Source organism: Lissotriton helveticus, chromosome 9 (genome assembly GCF_964261635.1).
Source record: "Lissotriton helveticus chromosome 9, aLisHel1.1, whole genome shotgun sequence".
Taxonomy (NCBI): Eukaryota; Metazoa; Chordata; class Amphibia; order Caudata; family Salamandridae; genus Lissotriton; species Lissotriton helveticus.
Window position 1 is genome coordinate 1,291,301,871 of NC_136070.1, and position 27,007 is coordinate 1,291,328,877.

At 48.4% G+C, this 27,007-nt stretch overlaps 1 protein-coding gene across 1 annotated transcript in view; it reads left to right on the forward strand.

Moving 5' to 3' along the window:
* The window catches only part of LOC144782517 (uncharacterized), a 116,490-nt gene that overhangs the window by 31,552 nt on the left and 57,931 nt on the right, over positions 1-27,007 (forward strand). The window contains exon 2 of the mRNA XM_078661921.1: positions 11,568-11,694. Coding sequence (XP_078518047.1) covers positions 11,568-11,694 — 127 coding nt within the window. The remainder of the gene's footprint in view (positions 1-11,567; positions 11,695-27,007) is intronic.

A 27,007-nucleotide genomic window follows, 5' to 3' on the forward strand; every position in this document is an offset into this window, starting at 1 on the left:
TGGGGTTCGCCTGGAGCCGGAGCTGACAATGAAACAACATGGAAACAATACGGTGGGGTCCTGTTTTCATGTGATAGGACTCCTCCGTAAGATATTCCCGCTCCTTCCGGACTCCATCAGAAGGACTTTGGTTCAGGCTTTAGTGATCAGCCGGCTTGATTACTGTAATGGTCTCCTGGTGTCCGCTAATGAAGAGGTGTTGGACCGACTGCAGGTGATACAGAACACCGCAGCCAGGTTGGTCCTCAATGCTCCCCCTAGGTCTCCATCCAAACCTCTGTTGGAAGAACTTCATTGGCTCTCTGTCCGCCAAAGAGTGAAATTTAAGACATGCTGTATAATACATAAAGGACTACATGACCTTGGACCTCTCTATCTGGCAAACAAATTTGTTCCATATGTTCCCACACACACCCTTAGGTCAAGTGATCAGTTGCTGCTAAGGGTACCCAAGATTAGCAGGACCAGACTGGGTGGCAAGGCTTTGTCAGTGGTGGGTCCTATCCTGGGGAACAGTCTTCCCTTCCAACTTAGGCAATGTTCTGATCATTTTGCTTTTAGAAAACAACTGAAAACTTTTATGTTTCGGGCCTAATTAGTTAGGTTACGAGGTAGTCCAATATCAGTTAAATATGAGTTCTGGTCTTGTATTATTATTGTTATTATCCTGGTTCTTGCTTCTGTTGTCTTTGAGCGCGGAGATACTCCTTCGGGAGTTTATTCTAGCGCTTTATAAACCCGCAAATAAAATAAATAAACGTTACAGAGCACTTGAGTCAGACCCTCCCGGGGGTAGGATTAAGCATTTATGTTCGTGTACATGGAGACTCTGCACACTAGAAATTGACACCACACTAGTTGATCAGTTGGAGAACACGTTCTTTATAAAGCAATTCTCATCAGGTTATTAATGCGATATACAATCAGGCTAGGGACCAGGGTTACTCTGAGATTGGACGGGACTAAAGAAGGGTGCGTGCGGGGGACTTCGGGGGAATGCTCGAGGTACTCACAGTCTCCTAGGAGGGGATAGTCTCTAGTCCGGGAGGGCTCTGGGAAGCCGTGGGAATTAGCACTCCTGGCACGGGGGATGGATGCAGCTTATCCGGCGTACGGCTCTCAATCCTCGAGCCGCAGGATACGGAGGTGCTGCGATGTGGAAGTATCAGGCGTACGACTCACAATCCTCGAGTCGCGTGATGCAGAGGTGTTCCAGAGCGGCGGGTTCGCATACAACTCGTACCTTCGAGCGCGGGTTGTCCACTTATTGTCCACGCACAACGAGTTCCGGGCACGGCTCGCACTTCCGAGCACTGTTAGTCCGGGGCGCACCACAGGGACGGTGGACGCACGGTGCGGCTCGTACTTCTGAGCGCGACTGGTTCTCCAGCGCTCCACAAGTACAGTGCGTACTGCTCCAGGTGCGGGTGTGTACTCTTGAGCGTGGCTGGTCCTCTAGCGCTCCCAAGTACGGTGCGTACTGCTCCCGGTGCGGTGCGTACCATTGAGCGCGGCTGGTCCTCGGGCGCTCCCCAGTACGGTGCGTACTGCTCCAGGTGCGGCCGCGTACTCTTGAGGGTGGCTGGTCCTCTAGCGCTCCCCAGTACGGTGCGTACTACTCCAGGTGCGCTGTAAGGCTCGAGCCGCGACTAGGTCAGCAGGGCTCGAGTCGGGGGAACGAAGCGTCCTCACAGGCTACGAGAGCCGCGACCACGTCAGCAGGGCTCGGAATGGGGAGAGTGAAGCGTCCCTTGGGGTTATGAAAGCCACGATCCAAACAGCAGGACTCCCGGCGTCAGGGATGGAACGTAGGTTTTGCTCTTTCCACAGGATGAGTCGTAACCAGGTCTGCAGGGCTCCAGGGGACAGGGACGGAACGTAGATTTTGTTCTTCCCACAGGATGAGCCGCGACCAGGTCCGCAGGGCTCTCTTCTTCCAGGATTCAACTCGTTAGCTCCAAAAGCGGGTTCGGTTATATTCCTTTTTTTCCTTTGAAGTTCTAGCCCTCCCAGACGGCTTCCTGGGGCCCAGGGCTGATTGTCGGTGCCTCGGGCAGCGGATCGGCAGTTGACCTCCTAGTGTCCCCTGGTGACCCCTTAGTGTCCCCCAGTGACCTCCTAGTGTCCCCTAGTGACCTCCTAGTGACCCCCGGTGACCTCCTAGTGTCCCCCGGTGACCTCCTAGTGACCCCGGTGGCCTCCTAGTGACCCCGGTGGCCTCCTATTGACCCCGGGTGACCTCCTAGTGTCCCCCGGTGACCTCCTAGTGACCCCGGTGGCCTCCTAGTGACCCCGGTGGCCTCCTATTGACCCCGGGTGACCTCCTAGTGTCCCCCAGTGACCTCCTAGTGTCCCTTGGTGACCTCCTAGTGTCCCCCAGTGTCCTCCGGTGACCTCCCAGTGTCCGCCGGTGACCTCCCAGTGTTCTCCGGTGACGACCTAGTGTCCCAGGGTGACCTCCCAGTGTCCCCCGGTGACCTCCCAGTGTCCCCGGTGACCTCCTAGTGTCCACTGAGTGACCTAGTGTCCCCCCGGTGACCTCCTAGTGTCCCCCCGGTGACCTCCTAGTGTCCCACGGTCACCTCCCAGTGGCCCCCGGTGGCCCCCTAGTGTCCCCGTTGGCCTAGTGTCCGCCGTTGACCTCCTAGTGTTCCCGGTGACCTCCCAGTGTCCCCCGGTGATCTCCCAATGTCCCCCAATGACCCAGTGTCCCCCAGTGACCTTCTAGTGTCCCTCGGTGACCCCCGGTGACCTCCTAGTGTCGCCGGGGACCTCTCAGTGTCTCCCAGTGACCTCCCAATGTCCCCCAGTGACCCCCTAGTGTCCCTCGGTGACCTCCTAGTGTCCCCCAGTGACCTCCTAGTGTCCCCCAGTGACCTCCTAGTGTCTGCTGGTGACATCCCAGTGTCCGCTGGTGACCTCCCAGTGTTGTCTGGTGACCTCCCAGTGTCGCCTGGTGACCTCTCAGTGTCCGCCGGTGACCTCTCAGTGTCCCCCGAGGACCTCCTAGTGTCCCCGGGAGACCTCCTGGTGTCCCCCGGTGACCTCCTAGTGTCCCCGGGAGACCTCCTGGTGTCCCCCGGTGACCTCCCGGTTTCCCCCGGTGACCTCCCAGTGTCCCCCTGTGACCTCCTAGTGTCCCCGGTGACCTCCCAGTGTCCCCCGGTGACCTCCTAGTGTCCCCCGGTGACCTCCCAGTGTCTGCCGTGACCTCCTAGTGTCCCCTGATAACCTCCCAATGTCCCCCAGTGACCACCCAATGTACCCCGGTGACCTCCTAGTGTCCCCGGGTGACTTCCTAGTGTCCCCGGTGAAATCGTAGTGTACCCCGCTGACCTCCCACTGTCCGCCGTGACCTCCCAGTGTACCCCGGTGACCTCCCAGTGTCCCGCTGTGACCTCCCAGTGTCCCCCGGTGACCTCCTAGTGTCCCTCAGTGACCTTCACTTAACGAGACAAGCATCATTACGTCTCGTAGTCTCTCACTCTAGGCCTCATTTACAATATATTGATGCACTGCGGCGCGGCTGGCATTCCTACTGCACCACCGTGTGTCAAAATAAAAGGGCAGCAATACGCCTTATCTACAAAATACAATGCATTCCTGTTCTCCCCTGTGCCGGCACCCAAACAGCAGCTGTGTCCCAACACAGAAAACCATTGTGTCGGGCTCCAAGGGTGTGTGCGTTGCGGGGATGATTTGTTTTGTGCAGGATGGGACACCTTCCTGCACAAAAACAATCATTAATGGCATTTAAATCTAGGAATGTCTCAGGTTCCATGTATGTTGCATGGAAACATCCACAGCAACACCCATGGAATGCTCTTTTCATGCAGATTCATGTGTGAAACGGGCCCATATTTGTAAGGCCTTGGCGACTTTCCGTTGTCCTGTAAATATGGGCACGCTCATTGCGCTGCCAGTGCGTCAGAAAAAGTGATGCACAGGCGGCGCAATGGGCTTGTAAATGAGGCTCTCTGTTTTTAACGTCAGCATAGACCTGGAACCTTATTAAACTGATTACTCGACGAGGTCTATAATATCTTTAGCTCACATTTCTCCAATGTTCTTTCATACTCATACACCCTGTCACCTACTTGCGATTAACCCCTTCGCTGCGAATTCTGCCGCGTTGCGAGGGGGGCGGGGTTGGGCGTGGCGCTGCGGTACTCATGATGTCTCCCGGCCGTCAAAAATCTTGGTGGGCGTGTGCTCAGGATGGCCGGAGCCGTCAGAACTCCGCCCACTGATTAATTCTCCCGCACAGGCGGGGAATTAACAGCGCATGGGCGGAGCGGCAACGTTCTGACAGATCCCGGCTGTTTTAAGCACACGCCTACCGTGGCTCATGACGGCAGGGAGCCGTCATGAGCACCGAACGGGTTAAAAGATCTCTGATAAAGCGCCCTCTCTTGGGGCCTGGTGGGCATTGCAGCGCCAGCCCAACGAGGCGCCACCAATGATGAATGAATGCCACCTTCGAGTGGGTGAGGGCACTTGCTCATTTGAGCGCATGCTCCTAATGACTACATGTGAATCTGCCATAGTCCGTGTGGAACAGTGTACACCAAGTTAACAACACATCATCCATACACAGGACCAGGATACCGGAACAGCTGCATACACTTTCACGAAACCACCAACTACACTCTGCCACACTCTCACGCACACACACTCTCTGCCTCTGCAAAGCAAAACTGGTGGTCACTCATTCTTTTATATCACACCTAAGACACGGAACGACCGTCCTCAATACATCAAAGTCGCCTCCTCACTTCTCGAGTTCCGCAAGAAGCTGTAGACATAGCTCTTTATGTAAGCACCTTGTGACCACACACCTGCCCAAGCGCCTGGGTACCCTCTCTGGTGGTTATTGCGCTATACAAATCTACATAACACAGAGGCATTTTTCTTGCTAACCTTTCCACGGTACTTGACCCCTTGGCATTAGCCAGAATGGTGTTTATTTTGGCAGACAGGGGTATACAGTTTATCTTTTTACTTTTACTGTGAATGAATTAATCAATGAATGAGAAAACGTATAAAGCATTCGGCCACTCAAACGAAGTATACCAGAAATAAAGACATCCAGAGGTCACATTCCTGCATCATCCTTAGGCAAGGCAAAGAGATTGCTCTTCAGTGCCTTGCATAAAGAGAGTTCCTGGGAGATGCTCGTCAAATAATGGGGTAGCAAATGCCATCCCTTGCAAGCCAGCACTGAGAAAGAGTGGCCCCCACATCTGGCTTTTCAAAAATTTGGCACTCTATCTTGGAGCGCTGACAAGGACCTAAGTGGGCAGATTGGAAGATATGGATGAATGCTGGTTATCAAGTACTGTGGACCCAGTTTATATAAGGACTGATGCACAAAAACTAATGCCTTATAAAGGATCCTTTAACTGCTAGGGAGCCAGTGAAATTCACAGTAACAGATTCCCGTCTGTGAATGCCACGGATAGGGCAAGCTGCAGCATTTCGTACTGTTTGCAGTTCTTCAATCCATTCATCGGTGATACCCAAGTTTATTATGCCCCCTAAGTCCAACCTGGTGATTATTAATCCATGGACAACTGTCCCACAGGCTGTTAGTGGAAGGACATCCACATTTTTTCTAATTGAACATCAAAACTGTTGCTGTTATAGAAAGGTCTGAGAGTGAAGGAGAGCATCCGTTGCTGTTACAGAAAGGGTCTGAGAGTGAAGGAGAGCATCCGTTGCTGTTACAGAAAGGGTCTGAGAGTGAAGGAGAGCACCCGTTGCTGTTACAGAAAGGGTCTGAGAGTGAAGAGCATCCGTTGCTGTTACAGAAAGGGTCTGAGAGTGAAGGAGAGCATCCGTTGCTGTTACACAAATGGTCTGAGAGTGAAGGAGAGCACCCGTTGCTGTTACAGAAAGGATCTGAGAGTGAAGGAGAGCACCCGTTGCTGTTACAGAAAGGGTCTGAGAGTAGAGATCATTCGTTGCTGTTACAGAAAGGGTCTGAGAGTCAAGGAGAGCATCCGTTGCTGTTACAGAAAGGGTCTGAGAGTGAAGGAGAACATCCGTTGCTGTTACAGAAAGGGTCTGAGAGTGAAGGAGAACATCCGTTGCTGTTACAGAAAGGGTCTGAGAGTGGAGATCATTCGTGCTGTTACAGAAAGGGTCTGAGAGTGAAGGAGAGCATCCGTTGCTGTTACAGAAAGGGTCTGAGAGTGAAGGAGAGCACCCGTTGCTGTTACAGAAAGGATCTGAGAGTGAAGGACAGCATCCGTTGCTGTTACAGAAAGGGTCTGAGAGTGAAGGAGAACATCCGTTGCTGTTACAGAAAGGATCTGAGAGTGAAGCAGAGTACCCGTTGCTGTAACAGAAAGGGTCTGAGAGTGGAGATCATTCGTGCTGTTACAGAAAGGGTCTGAGAGTGAAGGAGAGCATCCGTTGCTGTTACAGAAAGGATCCGAGAGTGAAGGAGAGCACCCGTTGCTGTTACAGAAAGGATCTGAGAGTCAAGGACAGCATCCGTTGCTGTTACAGAAAGGGTCTGAGAGTGAAGGAGAGCATCCGTTGCTGTCACAGAAAGGGTCTGAGAGTGGAGATCATTCGTTGCTGTTACAGAAAGGGTCTGAGAGTGAAGGAGAGCATCCGTTGCTGTTACAGAAAGGGTCTGAGAGTGAAGGAGAGCACCCGTTGCTGTTACAGAAAGGATCTGAGAGTGAAGGAAAGCATCCGTTGCTGTTACAGAAAGGGTCTGAGAGTGAAGGAGAGCATCCATTGCTTTTACAGAAAGGGTCTGAGAGTGAAGGAGAGCATCCGTTGCTGTTACAGAAAGGGTCAGAGAGTGAAGGAGAGCATCTGTTGCTGTTACAGAAAGGGTCTGAGAGTGAAGGAGAGCACCCGTTGCTGTTACAGAAAGTGTCTGAGAGTGAAGGAGAGCATCCGTTGCTGTTACAGAAAGGGTCTGAGAGTAAAGGAGAACATCCGTTGCTGTTACAGAAAGGGTCTGAGAGTGAAGGAGAGCATCTGTTGCTATTACAAAAAGGGCCTGAGAGTGAAGGAGAGCATCTGTTGCTGTTAGAGAAAGGGTCTGAGAGTGAAGGAGAGCATCCGTTGCTGTTACAGAAAGGGTCTGAGAGTGCAGGAGAGCATCTGTTGCTGTTACAGAAAGGGTCTGAGAGTGAAGGAGAGCATCCGTTGCTGTTACAAAAAGGGTCTGAGAGTGAAGGAGAGCATCCGTTGCTGTTACAGAAAGGGCCTGAGAGTGAAGGAGAGCACCCGTTGCTGTTATAGAAAGGGTCGGAGAGTGAAGGAGAGCACCCGTTGCTGTTACAGAAAGGGTCTGAGCGTGAAGGAGAACATCCATTGCTGTCACAGAAAGGGTCTGAGAGTGAAGGAGAGCATCCGTTGCTGTTACAGAAAGGATCTGAGAGTGAAGGAGAGCACCCGTTGCTGTTACAGAAAGGGTCTGAGAGTCAAGGAGAGCACCCGTTGCTGTTACAGAAAGGATCTGAGAGTGAAGGAGAGCACCCGTTGCTGTTACAGAAAGGGTCTGAGAATGAAGTGGAGCATCCGTTGCTGTTACAGAAAGGGCCAGAGAGTGAAGGAGAGCACCCGTTGCTGTTACAGAAAGGGTCTGAGAGTGAAGGAGAGCATCCGTTGCTGTTACAGAAAGGGTCTGAGAGTGAAGGAGAGCACCCATTGCTGTTACAGAAAGGGTCTGAGAGTGAAGGAGAGCATCCGTTGCTGTTACAGAAAGGATCTGAGAGTGAAGGAGAGCACCCGTTGCTGTTACAGAAAGGGTCTGAGAGTCAAGGAGAGCATCCGTTGCTGTTACAGAAAGGATCTGAGAGTGAAGGAGAGCACCCGTTGCTGTTACAGAAAGGGTCTGAGAATGAAGTGGAGCATCCGTTGCTGTTAGAGAAAGGGTCTGAGAATGAAGTGGAGCATCCGTTGCTGTTACAGAAAGGGTCTGAGAGTGAAGGAGAGCACCCGTTGCTGTTACAGAAAGGGTCTGAGAGTGAAGGAGAGCACCCGTTGCTGTTACAGAAAGGGTCTGAGAGTGAAGGAGAGCACCCGTTGCTGTTACAGAAAGGGTCTGAGAGTCAAGGAGAGCACCAGTTGCTGTTACAGAAAGGGTCTGAGAGTGAAAGAGAGCATCCGTTGCTGTTACAGAAAGGGTCTGAGCGTGAAGGAGAACATCCGTTGCTGTTACAGAAAGGGTCTGAGAGTGAAGGAGAGCACCCGTTGCTGTTACAGAAAGGGTCTGAGAGTGAAGAGCATCCGTTGCTGTTACAGAAAGGGTCTGAGAGTGAAGGAGAGCATCCGTTGCTGTTACACAAATGGTCTGAGAGTGAAGGAGAGCACCCGTTGCTGTTACGGAAAGGATCTGAGAGTGAAGGAGAGCACCCGTTGCTGTTACAGAAAGGGTCTGAGAGTAGAGATCATTCGTTGCTGTTACAGAAAGGGTCTGAGAGTCAAGGAGAGCATCCGTTGCTGTTACAGAAAGGGTCTGAGAGTGAAGGAGAACATCCGTTGCTGTTACAGAAAGGGTCTGAGAGTGAAGGAGGACATCCGTTGCTGTTACAGAAAGGGTCTGAGAGTGGAGATCATTCGTGCTGTTACAGAAAGGGTCTGAGAGTGAAGGAGAGCATCCGTTGCTGTTACAGAAAGGGTCTGAGAGTGAAGGAGAGCACCCGTTGCTGTTACAGAAAGGATCTGAGAGTGAAGGACAGCATCCGTTGCTGTTACAGAAAGGGTCTGAGAGTGAAGGAGAACATCCGTTGCTGTTACAGAAAGGATCTGAGAGTGAAGCAGAGTACCCGTTGCTGTAACAGAAAGGGTCTGAGAGTGGAGATCATTCGTGCTGTTACAGAAAGGGTCTGAGAGTGAAGGAGAGCATCCGTTGCTGTTACAGAAAGGGTCTGAGAGTGAAGGAGAGCACCCGTTGCTGTTACAGAAAGGATCTGAGAGTCAAGGACAGCATCCGTTGCTGTTACAGAAAGGGTCTGAGAGTGAAGGAGAGCATCCGTTGCTGTTACAGAAAGGGTCTGAGAGTGGAGATCATTCGTTGCTGTTACAGAAAGGGTCTGAGAGTGAAGGAGAGCATCCGTTGCTGTTACAGAAAGGGTCTGAGAGTGAAGGAGAGCACCCGTTGCTGTTACAGAAAGGATCTGAGAGTGAAGGAAAGCATCCGTTGCTGTTACAGAAAGGGTCTGAGAGTGAAGGAGAGCATCCATTGCTTTTACAGAAAGGGTCTGAGAGTGAAGGAGAGCATCCGTTGCTGTTACAGAAAGGGTCAGAGAGTGAAGGAGAGCATCTGTTGCTGTTACAGAAAGGGTCTGAGAGTGAAGGAGAACACCCGTTGCTGTTACAGAAAGTGTCTGAGAGTGAAGGAGAGCATCCGTTGCTGTTACAGAAAGGGTCTGAGAGTAAAGGAGAACATCCGTTGCTGTTACAGAAAGGGTCTGAGAGTGAAGGAGAGCATCTGTTGCTGTTACAAAAAGGGCCTGAGAGTGAAGGAGAGCATCTGTTGCTGTTAGAGAAAGGGTCTGAGAGTGAAGGAGAGCATCCGTTGCTGTTACAGAAAGGGTCTGAGAGTGCAGGAGAGCATCTGTTGCTGTTACAGAAAGGGTCTGAGAGTGAAGGAGAGCATCCGTTGCTGTTACAAAAAGGGCCTGAGAGTGAAGGAGAGCATCCGTTGCTGTTAGAGAAAGGGTCTGAGAGTGAAGGAGAGCATCCGTTGCTGTTACAGAAAGGGCCTGAGAGTGAAGGAGAGCACCCGTTGCTGTTATAGAAAGGGTCGGAGAGTGAAGGAGAGCACCCGTTGCTGTTACAGAAAGGGTCTGAGCGTGAAGGAGAACATCCATTGCTGTCACAGAAAGGGTCTGAGAGTGAAGGAGAGCATCCGTTGCTGTTACAGAAAGGGTCTGAGAGTGAAGGAGAGCACCCGTTGCTGTTACAGAAAGGGTCTGAGAGTCAAGGAGAGCACCCGTTGCTGTTACAGAAAGGATCTGAGAGTGAAGGAGAGCACCCGTTGCTGTTACAGAAAGGGTCTGAGAATGAAGTGGAGCATCCGTTGCTGTTACAGAAAGGGCCTGAGAGTGAAGGAGAGCACCCGTTGCTGTTACAGAAAGGGTCTGAGAGTGAAGGAGAGCATCCGTTGCTGTTACAGAAAGGGTCTGAGAGTGAAGGAGAGCACCCGTTGCTGTTACAGAAAGGGTCTGAGAGTGAAGGAGAGCATCCGTTGCTGTTACAGAAAGGATCTGAGAGTGAAGGAGAGCACCCGTTGCTGTTACAGAAAGGGTCTGAGAGTCAAGGAGAGCATCCGTTGCTGTTACAGAAAGGATCTGAGAGTGAAGGAGAGCACCCGTTGCTGTTACAGAAAGGGTCTGAGAATGAAGTGGAGCATCCGTTGCTGTTACAGAAAGGGTCTGAGAGTGAAGGAGAGCACCCGTTGCTGTTACAGAAAGGGTCTGAGAGTGAAGGAGAGCACCCGTTGCTGTTACAGAAAGGGTCTGAGAGTGAAGGAGAGCACCCGTTGCTGTTACAGAAAGGGTCTGAGAGTCAAGGAGAGCATCCGTTGCTGTTACAGAAAGGGTCTGAGAGTGAAGGAGAGCATCCGTTGCTGTTACAAAAAGGATCTGAGAGTGAAGGAGAGCACCCGTTGCTGTTACAGAAAGGGTCTGAGAGTGAAGGAGAGCATCCGTTGCTGTTACAGAAAGGGTCTGAGAGTGAAGGAGAGCACCCGTTGCTGTTACAGAAAGGGTCTGAGAGTGAAGGAGAGCACCCGTTGCTGTTACAGAAAGGGTCTGAGAGTGAAGGAGAGCATCCATTGCTGTTACAGAAAGGGTCTGAGAGTGAAGGAGAGCACCCGTTGCTGTTAAAGAAAGGGTCTGAGAGTGAAGGAGAGCACCCGTTGCTATTACAGAAAGGGTCTGGGAGTGAAAGAGAGCATCCGTTGCTGTTACAGAAAGGGCCTGAGCGTGAAAGAGAACATCCATTGCTGTCACAGAAAGGGTCTGAGAGTGAAGGAGAGCATCCGTTGCTGTTACAGAAAGGGTCTGAGAGTGAAAGAGAGCACCCGTTGCTGTTACAGAAAGGGTCTGAGAGTGAAGGAGAGCACCCGTTGCTGTTACAGAAAGGGTCTGAGAGTGAAGGAGAGCATCCGTTGCTGTTACAGAAAGGGTCTGAGAGTGAAGGAGAGCATCCGTTGCTGTTACAGAAAGGGTCTGAGAGTGAAGGAGAGCACCCGTTGCTGTTACAAAAAGGATCTGAGAGTGAAGGAGAGCACCCATTGCTGTTACAGAAAGGGCCTGAGAGTGAAGGAGAGCACCCGTTGCTGTTACAGAAAGGGTCTGAGAGTGAAGGCGAGCACCCGTTGCTGTTACAGAAAGGGTCTGAGAGTGAAGGAGAGCACCCGTTGCTGTTACAGAAAGGGTCTGAGAGTGAAGGAGAGCTTGTCATCAATCTCGACTCCGAGGTTCTTAGCTACTGAAGTTGGTGGTGGGGGAGAAGGAAACCCCCCTTTTTCTCATTTTAAAAGGAGCATGTATATAAGGCATTGTAAAGAGTGCCCCCTTTTTCTCTTGCAGGTACAAGGAACCTTTTGCAATGCTTCGGACTATTTCTCTGAAGATGAATGGAAGGTTCTGCAGGACTGGCAGAAGGATCTATACAGCACTGTGATGAAGGAAATCCACCAGGCCTTGATCTCACTTGGTAAGGTTACTCCATTGATTGATAGCTCAGGATTTGAAATCAAACAAGTAGGTTCCTGGACTGCTCTTTCGAGAATGAGCTCTTGATCACCGGCCTTTGGTGCAGCCTGACGTGCTGTTAGGGCCCTGTGTGGTATGTCGCAGTGATGTAACATAGGCCCCTTCAGCGGGTACCTCCCGGGCTCCAGGGGCCCCCTCATCAGAGTACGCTGGCCTGCAAGATTCTGAGTCAGTGTGGAGGGGGGGCCCTCGATGTAGTGTGCAGGGGCCCCCTCAAATGTTAAATTTTGTTATGCTAGTGGCAGGCTGCCTCTATGTGCTTCAATAATGTTAAAAGTTCATTGATTTACTAAATACATTATGAATAATTTCAATCTAAACAAGTTAGTTGGATTTGTCAGCATTGTGCATGATATCAGAGGGTTCTAAACCTGAGGAAGAGGAGAGGAGCAGGGCTGTCAGTGGTCCCCGCAGCTCACAGGTGAGGTGGAGGGCATCTCATTGGCACAAGTGGGAAGTCATCATGTGCAAAATGCCCCAGTGTAGGAGATGTGAATCAAACAAAATATTCTGGTGTGCTGAAATTGAAATACATGATCTTCCATCAAAGAACAATTAAATAAACTATCATTAGGATGATGGATAAAGGTCGAAGTACCGTTGAACCAAAAAGAGCATCACATGCCTCTGACGCTGTAACGTGATGGCAGATCGAACCCGGAGTCTGGAAACTTTTAGAATCGTCTTAGTAATATTTAAATAAACGTATGACAACAACAAGCTCATGGTGTTGACTGATTGTCCCTGGAAACCAGGACCGGTGGAATAGGCTGCACTGGGGTGAGATGTTTCCTCGTTACTCTGGATCTCTGTAGTTAGACATCACACACTTCAGCCCGACTCAAACGTTGAGTTGATATTGTGCGTACATCGTTGAGCATCCAGTTTACGTACAATGTCTCACTCCTGAGACACTTTTACAGAATCTCTGCCGGAGTATTTAATTCAAAGTACTTCATTATGTTAGAAATAATCTTCTGAGGAAAGCCACTTCATAGCAGGTTAAGCTCAGGATACCACATTACTCTGGAGAAGTGTGGCTCAATCGTTAGAGGAGAAGTGTGGCTCAATGGTTAGAGCGGCAGACCTTGATGCAGAGCTCTGGCCAGGGACCAGGGTTCGATTCCCGCCTCGGCGGGTCTCCGGCTCATTAATTCCCCTGACTGGATATTCTCGCCTTAGTGCCTGTTCTGATCATGGGTCCCACGGTGCAACTCTGGGCAATAGCTTGCTTAGCCTCCACAACTGCCCCAAAAGCGCTGGGATGCCTGGCTGCACCTGGGGGGTGCCCAGGAGTGGACATTTCCCAGGAAAGCCAGGAAGGGTTCCTAAGCGGTATACGGACAGCGCCGGGACACCTCCGGTGGAGGTAGCTGTGCGCTTTACAAATTCCGACATTTTATTTATTTACTCTCATAAATCCCTACCCTAACTAACAAATGCATCTCTCTTTCTGATGGAGATTTCTCACCACAGATTCTCCATCTTTTGAATATTTCACAGGCATCACACTGGATCCTTAAACTTTTTCAGCAGTAGCTTTGTGTGCCAGGAGGTGGTGCTCTGCGGCTCCGCACTGACACTGGTCATCTCCGTAAATGACCTGCGGCGCAGATGTCAGTTCCTTTCGTTCTGCACCGCCAGACGCGGGTCTGCAGCCGCCTGTTGTCTCCGAGACAACTTACACTCAAAAATTACTATGTGCAAGGGGAATGTCACCTCCCAAGACAATAGGCTTCCAACCCTATAAGGACTGTTGAAAAAAATGCCCCAGACAGATTCTCATCAGGTTTGCCTGTCACAACTCTAATGCCTAATAATAAGTTTGCAGGGTATGCTCAGACGTGAGTCCCTTGCTCACTTTGCCACTGGATTCAAGCAAGCCGGGCTGAAGAAGGCTGAATTGCCAGAAACCGGTCCTCGGTAGCTTGTTTCCGGTCCAGGGAAGGCATGGCTTGGCAGTTCGGGCTGGACTGTTCCCATGAGGCACAGGGTCAGAATGATTTGCATATGGCCATGTCTGAACTGGGGTGGCAGAGTGGGCTAAAGAACGGTGATGGATCAAACCCAGATCAGTTGACTGGGGGTGAGTGCTTGTATTGTCAACGCTCCGTCCATCATTTCCTTTGGTTTTTCTCTTTTCCCACAACTCTAATGCCTGCAGTGACTACGCATTGATGAACCAGAAGGCCATATAGGACCACGTGGTGAGGCTCCATGTCACCAAGCTCCACTAGACTCTTTGTTGATTGGATCCAAGTCGAAGGTCGGCCTCAGTCCCATTCCTGGTCCAGAAGTCACAGGAGTCGAGCCTGGGGTTGTTGTCATGCTGCAAATCTTCAGTTTAAGTCAAAGAAAAAAAGAATACAAATCAAAACTGGACTCAGCCCTTTTCCACCACTCTCATAATCCTAAGAAGGCACGAGAGTATCACCACCCTTCCCATTCTTGCTCCTAAAGCCAGGCAACTTCAGAACCAAGCCCGCAGCTTGCCCCGGCAGAACCTGAGAATCTGGGGCCGCCTGCAACATCGAAAATGATCCAAGAGTTTTTCAAGGCCATGAATCAACTCTTTGGATCCCTTCCAACTCCCTGTGACCCACCTTCGGGCACCAAGAAGCAGGGAGAGCCTCCATTTTGGGACACCTCCAGTGGGTTTTCCCTCTAAGCCACTTGGGCCCTCCAAGACCTCCACCGGGGCTCCTCCGGCACCTGTTCTGACTCCACAAGCTACACAAGTTCTGAGAACATCAACACAGATGCCAACTCCATCGACACCGGAGGACAAGGTGCTCTCTGAGTTGTTGCAACTACAACCTCGCCTGAGCCGGCGTTAAGTTTCTGTGGTAAATAAATAAATAATACCCTGTTTTTGACTAGACATATATCATAACAGATAGCTCAATAAATAAGAGTCAAGATTCGAGGTAGTAGGAGTTTTGCAGGTTTAATACAGCATAAGGACAGGAACAGGACAACCTGCATAGGAATAGGATGGCAGGGCCCAGCAGCTGCTGGGGCTGGATCTGGGATGAGCGCGCTGACTTTAATAACAATACATGAGCATATATACATAACGCAAACACATAGCATTACATTGCAGTAGGCGTAGCAGTGGGTGGAGCAGAAGGCGTGACGCGTAGCAGTCGCGAAAGATAAGGGCGAAAAGAGGTGTAACGGGGCGTATACATAGACATGTGGTGCAGACGTAACAGGATATGTCATGAATGGGGCGGAAACCATGGAGGGGGCTACCTGAGGAGCCGGGACCTCTAACCTGATGGTGCGCGCAAACTAGCAATGACGTATCACTAGGAGAAGCTGGGGGCTATGAACTCTGTGCTAGGAGCAGAGACTGAAGTCTGGAGGGTCGGAGCGACATGTACCTAAACCCTATCTAGTATCTGATGTTTAGGGAACATGTTGATATGAACTAGAAGTTAGGAGGGGAAAGGCTAACTTGATTCTAAGACTGGACCATGCATTATTCTACATGTAGTGCGTGTTGAAGAATATTAAATGACCATTAAATGCAGTATTTCTCTAACATGGAGCCCTGAAGGCTAGACAATGACGGAAACTATTGATGAGGTTCAGTAGCTTAGGAATGCAGAGAAGGAGGACTGAACTGATAACTGGAACTATAACATACTCTTGGCAGACTCAGAGACTGAGCCAGGCTGGGCCGGGCACTGCGAGGCAGGAAGTAAGTGAAGGGTCGAGGATACAGGTGGGGGCTGTATCCCTCCTCAGCAAGGCTTCAGGAGACAGGAGCTGAATCTGGTGTCCGGGCCCTTTTGAGGCCTAGAAACGGGGACTTTATAATGGAATAACGTGCACACTGAGAAACGTGGCAACGTAGCTTTACATAGGCCTGATATTCGTATTATTCACGAGGACTGGAAACTGGCATACTAGAGGGGGACACAACTGTAATTGCGTCATTAATCAGACATGGGGAATGCATATGCATATTTAATCATGCACACATAACATATGATGGATGACACGTAGGGACACAGAACATGGCAAAATTTACTTTTCCACATTCCCTCCTTGTCACTACGTTTCCATCAGGAAACATCAATTTTCATGATACCGTCTATCATTTCATACAGTATCATTTGCTCGTCTCGAATTATCCTGGAACGGGATTTAGAACGGGGCTTGGGACTAGGGATACAAGAGGTAGCACAAATGCCGCAAATCGCAGGGCCACATTGTATACAGAGACAGCAGCTGAATATGATCGCTACTGCAATACCTAGGAAGGACAATATTTTCCATCCCCATGCGGAAATTATATTCCAGAGCCAACCGGACCATGTCCAGGTGCCTGGGTCTTGGTGTATCAGATGGGCAATTTTATGGAGTCTGGTTATAGCCGAATAAACAGACGGCGCGTTATTTGGAATGAAAATGCAGCAACTAGATCCGATGACTCTACAGGCCCCGCCCCTATCGGCCAGTATGACGTCAAGGACGAGACGATTTTGCAAAACGACAAATCTCATAGCAGATTGCTCTTCAGTTAAGTTACCTAGAGCAGAGGCAGTCTCATTTACTACAGCTTCGAGGGTTCTGGTTAACCTACGGATTAGTTTACTATTCTGGATAGGTCCTATAAAGAAAAAGAAACCTCTGTTGAAATCTGTATACTGTTCTAGAGTAGTTTCAGTATAATCGACAATTGGGGACTCCCTTCTATGTCTAATGTGTACTAGATGTGTATTTCTATGATAATCAGGTGGGGCTAGGAAAACTGGTGGCAGTAGGAAGGCAATGTAACAGGTTCCCTCCCAATCGAGGGGCAGGCGAACATATGCGGTTTGACCACAAATAAAATAAGAATGACGTGAAGCTTTAAAGATAGATTTCCCACTGTCACTATACTTGACAATAGTAGTACAATCACTATGTCCTACATGTACGGAACCATAATTTCGGACACATAATTCGCCTTTGACTGGTAGTACTGAAATAGCAGGTAAGTCTGGAGTAGTATCAGACTGAACATTCAAGACCATGAAATTCGACGAATAATTACCTAAATTATACACTTCATTTTCTAGATCTAACCCGGTTCTGTGGGGGAGACCTTGCTTGTCTGGGAAACATGTACTGTTAAGAAAAGACATATCTGTTGAGGATGACGTTAACGTGGACCATGCTCCACACGAACCATTATGTGAAAATGGATAAGGAAAAAGTGGCAGAACTCCCTTCGGGGTCTGGAAAGGGGGAAGTCGACCACACACCCAACAATTAGTGGCATTGCTGGTCTGGTGTGAGTAATGTAACATGCGGATGAAGGAGTTATTACGCATAGCGAGGCGGTAAGAGAGTTCATGAGGGGGCAGATCACTAAACGTGTGCTCTGCTGTAGCATTAGCAGACTTATTTACATGTGAAACTGGGAAATACAGGAAAAATGCATAACTCGTGCAGGAAATCATAATGCTGAGAAACAATATGAAACATAGAAAAACGATACATCGGATTGAGTTTTGACTGACTCTCTCACTATGGGGGTCTATTTTATACATGTCAGAAACAGTCTAACCGTTTCACCTAGGGGAGGACTTAGACAATCAAACTGACTGACTTATTTTACTAGACCGGAGTTTCTGTTTATACTCCTGTTGCGGAGTTTTCTCTAACAGGGGAGGGGTTGTAGCAATGTCTTTTGCGGGACAGTCCTTGAGAACAATATTCTGGCAATCCTTTGAATCCTGGGAAATGTTCTTTAAGACGGGTTTCAGTCCATTAAAAAGTTTAATATGAGAAAGGTGTACCCAGCCTTTGCGTCCTTCCAACTTCACGGCTGTACGGGTAGTGAGGAGGACCTGTCGGGGCTCTTTCCATCGAGGCTCCAGCGGACTTGATCTGTCAAAGTTGCGGACCATCACCATGGATCCTGGAACGATTTCATGCGGTGCCACCTCGGTATTGTCTGGAAATGCGGCGGCAACCTGTGAACGACATGAGTTGAGGGCAGACATCAAGGAGGCTAGGTAATCTGTCAGCATATTACTTGAAACATCGGTAATACTTCGGGGTCTAGGAGTACCCCACATGTTAGGGGGGCGGCCGAAAACGACCTCATACGGGGACAGACCTGATCTGGAATGTGCGACCATGCGCATATAAAATAAAGCGACTGGCAGAGCTACTAGCCAGTCCACACCTTTTTCTTTACACACTTTGGCGACTCGGATTTTCAGAGTCTGATTATGTCTCTCAACGAGACCGGCTGCTTCAGGATGGCGTACACAATGGAACTTCCACTGGTACCCTAGCAAAAGGGAAACATGCTTCATGAGTTCGGATGAGAATGGCTGGCCGTTGTCAGAATATATGACTCTAGGGAGTCCATAACGGGGGAAGAACTCACGAACCAACTGCTTGGCAGTGGTCGCGGCTGTGTAATCTGGGACTGGATATGCTTCTGTCCACCTGGACAAAGCGCATACAACTACAAGGACATACTTGAAACCTCGACATCGCTCCATCTGAATATAATCCATCTGGAGGACTTCAAAAGGGTGGTCAGGGGGCTGGAATCCACCTTGTTCCACCGGGACACTTTTACCTGGATTAAACTGACAACATATCATACAGGTACGGACTTTCTGCTTGGCTGCAGCTCGTAAATGCTTGTTAAACCAAATGTTCTGGATACTGTCTAACATAGCTTTTTCTCCTAAATGTGCTGGACTATGTGCGGTATTAATAATGACTTGAACCATAGAGTCGGGGAGAAACCATGTGGCTCTACCCTTTGTTAACCATCCTTGATCTGTCTGGACCCCTCCTTGTTCGGACCATTTCTTGATTTCTTCGGGAGTAGCATGTAACTGGATATCTATGACATCTTGTGTAGGGTCCTTAACTGTCATGCATGTAGTCGGATCTGGAGTATGTGTCATGTTAACTGGAATGTCTAGAGTCTGTGCTGTAAGCTTGGCTGTGCGATCTGCTAGTTCATTACCCTGGGAAATAATGTCAGTGACTTTCGTATGTGCTTTGCATTTCATGATAGCAATGGATGTCGGTAAGTGTATGGCATCTAACAGAGCTTGAATAAGGAGACCATGCTGAATCTTGGTTCCATGAGAAGTCATGAAACCTCTCTCCTGCCAGAGCACTCCGAAGTCGTGTACAACTCCAAATGCGTAACGTGAATCTGTGTAAACATTAACTTTCAAGTTCTTGGCGTGTATGCAGGCTTGTGTCAGAGCAACTAGCTCTGCTGCTTGAGCGGACAGAGTGTCAATACGGTGTGTCTCAATAACTTTAGTGTCAGTAGTCACTGCATACGCGGCGACTAGTTCTCCTGTACTAGTTCTCATACATGAACCATCCACATAAAGTGTCAGGTCGGGATCTGGTAACGGAGTATCTGTCAGATCTTGCCTTGGTTTTGTCGTAATGTTAACTACTTCCACACAATCATGTGTGGCAGAATTTGAATTAGCTGATGGTAACAATGTAGCAGGATTTAAAACGTTGCAGCGTCTGATTTCTATGTGTGGCTGGAACAGTGTCAATTCATAACCTGTTAAACGTGCAATTGTCAAGTGCTGAGTTTGTGTTCGGTTTAAAAGAACTTCCACGGAATGTGGAACTTGTACTGTCAAGGTATGTCCTAAGACTATGGAATCACTTTGTCTGATAGCTAGTGCTGTGGCTGCAACTGACTTGAGGCACGCAGGCAGCGCCTGGGCTACAGGATCTAATGTGCTCGAAAAATAAGCACAGGGCTTGTATTGTCCTGCTTGATCTTGTGTGAGAACAGATAATGCTGTACCTTCACGTTCAGTAACGAAAAGTGTAAAAGGCTTACTGTAGTTCGGTGTAGCTAGAACTGGAGCTTGGCATAAAGCTTTCTTTAACTCATTGAAACTAAGTGTATGTTCAGATGTCCAAGGGAGAACAGTCGATGCGGCTGCCTCCTGTGTCGTTAACTGTATCAGTGGCTTGGCTAGAAATGCATACTGAGGAATCCATTGTCTGCAGTAAGAAGTAAGGCCGATAAAAGCACGTACCTCCTTCTGGGTCTTGGGCTGAGGAAGACTCGCTATTAACTGGATACGGTCTGGTGTCAACTGCCTACCCCTCTTGGACAGCAAGTGTCCTAAGTAGACCACTTGCTGGACACAGAATTGAAGCTTAGAAGGGGACACCTTGTGCCCCATCTCGGCTAGAAAATACAAAACTGTAAGTGACGCTCGCTCGCAAGCACGTTCAGAACGGGCTGTGATCAGTAGATCATCGACATACTGGAGCAGGGCAGTGTCAGTTGGCATGTGAATGTTGTCTAGTTGTCTCTTAAGTGCTTGACTGTAAATACTAGGACTTTCTGTGAAACCTTGAGGAGCGCGTGTGAACATATAGCTCCTTCCATTTAAACAGAATCCGAAAAGAAACTGGCTGTCTGGATGAATTGGAACACTAAAAAATGCGTTCTTGAGGTCTATGACAGTGAAGAACGTGGCTTCGGAATCAATGGCTGTCAATAGAGAAGAGATGTCTGGGACAACTGGGTACTGCGGAATAATACATTTATTAAGCTCTCGTAGGTCGATCACTAATCGATATACTGGGGGTGCATTTGGATCAGTACGTTTCATGACTGGAATGATCGGAGAATTACATACATTGGAGTCAGTTTCTACAACCACTCCTTGAGCCATGAGCTCGTCAATAATTTTGGATAAGGCTGCTACAGCCTCGGGTGGCAATCTATACTGTCTGATTCGTGGTAACACTACACCTGGTTTGAGAGTCACACGATAAGGTGTAATTTGCATATAACCTACATCAGTTGGACCTTGCGCCCATAAATGCTGTGGAACATTAGACAGTCTTGAATCAAAATCTCGTAATACATAGTGACCCTTAAAGTCACGTAGGAACAATCGTATTCCCTCTGGGGAACAGCATATAACTGCACCTAACTCTTTCAGTGTTTTAATGCCTAATAGGTTTTCTGGACATGACTTAGTAAGTAACAGATCAGTAGTACGGGACAATGGACCTACTTCTAGAGTAACTGGCTTTGAAATCTCATTTACGATAGGTTTTCCTGAAAATCCAAGGGAAACATTTCTTGAGCCTGAGAGCGGAGCCCCTGGAACTTCGGCGTGACTAATTGTGGTCCTACTTGCCCCTGTATCAATCAAAAACTTTCTGTCTTTCCCTAATACTTGACTGTGAACATAGGGACCTTCTTGATCTACAGGTATCTCGATGAGAGGCAAGCCTACCTCCCTCTCTAGGCTGTTTCATGAATACTGCTGGTACTCTGGATACTCAGACTGTGCATACTGGTACATCTGCGATGTAACATGCTGTGTTGCAGCAATAGGCTGCGGTGCTGTAACTGTCTGTTGTGCATTCTGTGGCTGAGGAATCTGCGAAACTTGTTCTTGTCTAGGCGGACGTGGTCTTTCTTTAGTTTTACCAGTAGCTATGTTGTGTTTCAGAACTGCACACTCATTTATAAAATGACCTGGCTGTTTACAATAATTGCAGTTCCCTTTAACGGGAGCTGCAGGATGACTGGCTTGATTCGGACCCCTCTTCTGACTGTCTTGAGGAACAGATTGTGCAACTAGTACTTTCATTTTCGTGTCTTTCATACGTTTTCTCTCGTGTTCTTGCTCTTCCCTGATTCTATTCTGGTGATACTGAAGCATCTGCAACATCTGGGACGGGGTATTAGCTTGCCAGGTACTTTCGACTTTCAAAACTCGATTTTTAACTTGTGGGCTTGAATTCTCGACTAATTTAGTAACAAAAAGGTGAGGGTATGACTCACTACTTGTCTTGAGGCCACTGTTGATACTAAAACATTTTTCAAACCTGGAATAGAAATCACTAATATCTTCCTCTTGTTTCTGTTTACAGGCTGAGATTGCATCCCAGTCTTCTTTTCTAGTTGTCAATAATCTGGGTAAAACTTGAATCAATAATTCTGGTAATTCTTTACATTTCTCTCCTAGACCAGTACCTGGTACTCGTGCCTTGTCTTCAGCTTCTAGAACTGCCCAATCGATCTTTTTCTCTCCCACCTCCCATTCTTTTTCCTTTAGCTTTTCATACACCCCTGCGGGCAACAGGACCTTTAACATTTTAATGATATCTGGGTAAGTGTATTCTCCCATACGGAGCATGTCTTTTAATTCTCTATGGAACCCTGCTGGATCTTTGTCATGACAGGGAATTAATTTCTTCATTTCGAGGAGTTCCATCTTTGTAATCGGGGTGTAAACAAACACTCGTTGCATTTCACCGTCCTCTGTCTTAACTGGATGCACTTCTCGTAACGGGTTCTGTCTTTCCATGTAAAATGGTTTACTTTCTGGGGGTGAGACATGAACAAAATGCGGGTTCAGAAACGTTCTATATTTGTGGCGCTGTTCTAGAATGACACTAATTAAATCGGTACCTAGACCTCTCCATCTATACTGGAGTAACTCGTTCAGGATATCGTGTAACGGACCTGAATCAGAGTGCTGACCCTCATACAGAGTAATGAGGTACTGGATCATATACATACCCACCAGTCGCTGCTCGGCTGGGGGCAGTTTCAGAAACATTTGTGCCACTATTTCGTCTGGAAAAGTGGTAGAATCAGTAATCCATCGGACTGCTGATCGGGCTAGTTCCTGTTCATGCATGGTACTTAACTCACTGTAACCGATTCGTGATTTCAGAATGTGATCGGTAGCTTGGAATACTTGTTCTAGGGAACCTTGTTCTGGTGCTGAATGATGGAAAATTGACTTGTGTTCTAGGCGTAAATGGCGATCTGGAAATCTAGATTTTCCTACATACGCTATTCTAGCGGGATTCTCGTCCTCTACCTCTTCAGTATCAGAGTTACTTTCTTTCTCGCTTACTTGTGCTGCTTTACGTTGTTCGTGTATCTTTATTATTTCTCTACGGATTTTCTTGTACATACTCTCCATGGCACTAATGGTATTGTGCTTACCCTCGGCTATATTATCACTCCACTTTGTCAGGATTTTCATTTCGGCCTGATCTTTAGACGGGTAATCTTGTTCTCTTATTAGACAGTTAATTAAAAACTTTAATATCATACGCTGGATCTCAGCTTTCCTTTGAGACATGGCATCACTAATACTTTCTGGATCATCCCCTGTACGGATGAAACGATATATTCTGTCTAGATCTTCTTTCATATTGGGTAGGGTGACTAGATACTCGGTCACCCTCCTTACGCGTACTGAATATAAAACCATATTATTCTCGCCTGGGACTGGGTCATAGGCACATTCGCCAAGGGCTTGCCTGATTTCTGCAACAGACTTATTACTCTTGGGAGTACGCTGTGATGCTTGAGCATGTAATTCGAGTGCTGATAGACGCTTGCGTGGCGGCGGGGTTTGAGGAGGACCTCCTCCTGCGGCCCCTAGACTAGAATCGTCGACTGATATTCTTCGTGGCGGAGCGGGAAATTGAAATGCTGGCTGGACCGGGGGTACCGTAACAGGTACTCCGGAGTCTGGAGGAGCGGGAAGTGCCTGATTTACAGGGACTGGCGGAGCGCGAACAGGATTTGCATATTCTGGGACTGTGTCGTCCAAATAGGACGAAATAAAAATATCAGCTGCGGTCTGTTTGTGACGTAGCTTGGTCGGAACTAATGGTGGCGGGAAATTACTGGATGCCTCTGGGGTCGCTTTTGGCAAGCCCTCGGCAAGAAGAGGATACATACCCTTAATAAGGGCATGCCTCTGTCTGTCTGACTGTTCGGCTTTGATTTGTTCACCTATCTCGATTAATTCTTTTTCTTGGGCTCGCTGCTTTCTTTTTCCATAATGCCTCTTCTACTCGCATGATGCATTCGGCATCCCATGTACCCGATACGGGCCATCTATACTTTTCTTCTAACTGTTTGGTATACTCTACCCATAAATCTAGATACAATATGGCACTTATGCCATGTTTCTGATACATAAAGTGACCTGGACTGTCCCTGGGCGGGACGGGAACTGCTGCTTCCAGCAGACCCTTTCTAGTTTTTAACTGACGTAACTTGGAAAATATGGGCATGACTGAACTGTAATCTAGACACAAATATAATACACAATGAACACGATACTTATTCCCCATTCATACCACGACATTGAAATACATAAAAAAACATTTAAAATAACAGTTCGAACAGAATACTACCTGGAAATACTGAGAACAGAACACATAAATTTTCTCGAGAACAGAAACTGACTAGAACAGAAACTAGATGCACTGCTGAAACAGTACGAAACTTACCGGTCTCATAAAGAGACACGTCAGGACCCGCATCCACCGAAGTGGGCACTTCGTTTGTGGGACTGTGTACCACCAACCCACAGACCAGAGTCAATTAAATTGACCCTGTCTAGATACCACCCCAGTAACGGTACTCACCGGGCAGCAAGAACGGAAGGCCTCAGACTGGACTGGACTGCTACGATGACGGACGACGAACTTCGGACTTCGGACTTCAGTTACGGGTGGACCTCCGGATACCTCGGACCTTGGACTCTTGGCTTGGGCTCTGGTCGGGACTCGCCGCGTTCCTCCACCGTCTCGTCTGGATGCTGGACCGCCTCCTCCGTCTCCTCCGTGGGCCTGAGGGATACTTGAGCAGAAATATCTGCCACTGCGCAGAAGAGTTCCGTCACGACTGCAGAGGGTCAGGGGGTCGGCGTGGCTTCACCGACGCGTGGGGAAAGGGCAAGTCCCTGTTCGGGCGCCATTATGTGGTAAATAAATAAATAATACCCTGTTTTTGACTAGACATATATCATAACAGATAGCTCAATAAATAAGAGTCAAGATTCGAGGTAGTAGGAGTTTTGCAGGTTTAATACAGCATAAGGACAGGAACAGGACAACCTGCATAGGAATAGGATGGCAGGGCCCAGCAGCTGCTGGGGCTGGATCTGGGATGAGCGCGCTGACTTTAATAACAATACATGAGCATATATACATAACGCAAACACATAGCATTACATTGCAGTAGGCGTAGCAGTGGGTGGAGCAGAAGGCGTGACGCGTAGCAGTCGCGAAAGATAAGGGCGAAAAGAGGTGTAACGGGGCGTATACATAGACATGTGGTGCAGACGTAACAGGATATGTCATGAATGGGGCGGAAACCATGGAGGGGGCTACCTGAGGAGCCGGGACCTCTAACCTGATGGTGCGCGCAAACTAGCAATGACGTATCACTAGGAGAAGCTGGGGGCTATGAACTCTGTGCTAGGAGCAGAGACTGAAGTCTGGAGGGTCGGAGCGACATGTACCTAAACCCTATCTAGTATCTGATGTTTAGGGAACATGTTGATATGAACTAGAAGTTAGGAGGGGAAAGGCTAACTTGATTCTAAGACTGGACCATGCATTATTCTACATGTAGTGCGTGTTGAAGAATATTAAATGACCATTAAATGCAGTATTTCTCTAACATGGAGCCCTGAAGGCTAGACAATGACGGAAACTATTGATGAGGTTCAGTAGCTTAGGAATGCAGAGAAGGAGGACTGAACTGATAACTGGAACTATAACATACTCTTGGCAGACTCAGAGACTGAGCCAGGCTGGGCCGGGCACTGCGAGGCAGGAAGTAAGTGAAGGGTCGAGGATACAGGTGGGGGCTGTATCCCTCCTCAGCGAGGCTTCAGGAGACAGGAGCTGAATCTGGTGTCCGGGCCCTTTTGAGGCCTAGAAACGGGGACTTTATAATGGAATAACGTGCACACTGAGAAACGTGGCAACGTAGCTTTACATAGGCCTGATATTCGTATTATTCACGAGGACTGGAAACTGGCATACTAGAGGGGGACACAACTGTAATTGCGTCATTAATCAGACATGGGGAATGCATATGCATATTTAATCATGCACACATAACATATGATGGATGACACGTAGGGACACAGAACATGGCAAAATTTACTTTTCCACATTTCCATCAAACCATTCAATCTTGTTTATTTATTTAAATTGGAATATCCAGGATTAGGCATGCGTTGGGAATAGTAAAAGGACAGTAATTTATAAGGAAAACGGACCACGGTTAACTATCCACACCTAACATGGAATGAGATCCCTGCGGTTGTCTTGACGTAAGAGCACAACCGGCTTCTCAATTTGTTACACAGACGAGTGCTTATAACTTATAGAAATCGTAGCATTGCATAATAATAAGGATGACAGTTGACATTATGTGACAGACGTGAATATCTCACTAACCAGACATGCTAGCAAATTGCAGTGAATGGGTATCACATGATGCTGCCCGCAATGTGAAAGCAGGTCACCTTCACGCAGGCGAAGATATCCTTGAGGCATTCAGAGCAATGGTTATGTTATGTTATGTTAATAACAATTTCTTGAGCGCACGTACACCCTTGGGTTTCTTGGCGCTGTAGGTTCAAGACACTATACACAGATCTTAAGCATAGGCCTGGTGGAAGAGCCACGTTTTTAAAGACTTTGGAAATGCCAGAAGATCATTGCTCTGTCTAATATAAAGTGGAAGAGCCTTCCAGAAAGAGGCGGCCAGATGGTGAAAGCAGCTGCCACCCTGGCGTTTCTTCTTAAACAAAGAGACATTTGCAAGCCTTAGATGTGCAGAGCGTAGGTTGCGCTGAGGTGTGTAGTTAGTAATGGACTGCCTGATGAAGATAGGGCCATTATCATGGAGCGCCCTGAAGGTGATGCACCCTGCTTTAAAAGCAATTCGCTGGCTACTGGCAACCAGTGAAGTTTTTCCAACCCGGCTCTAATTGATTGCCACTTTGGTTGCTTCCAGATGAGCCTTGCCGCCTGGTTTTGAACCATCTGGAGGCGTTTTAATAGGCCGATCGGAAGACCCAAGTAGAGACTGTTGGAAAAGTCTAGCCGGGAGAGAACAAGGGCAATCACTACTTGAATGAGTGCAGAGTGTGTTAGAAGGTGGGCAATTTTCACGATCTTCCCGAGTTGAAAGAAACTAGAGGAAACCACCGTTCCTACCTGTCCTTTAAGAGATAGATCCTCATTGAGTATTATCCCTAAGCTTTTGACTGATTGGGTCTCTGTAGGTGGAATTCCCATATCAGTTGGCCAAGACTGTCGACCCCAGCTCAGTCCACTTTCTCCAGGCAAGATCAACTCTGTCTTGCCTGAGTTAAGTTTAAGATGGTTTAGTGTCATCCATCTCTGTATATGTGACATTACAGCTGAGCATTCGGCGG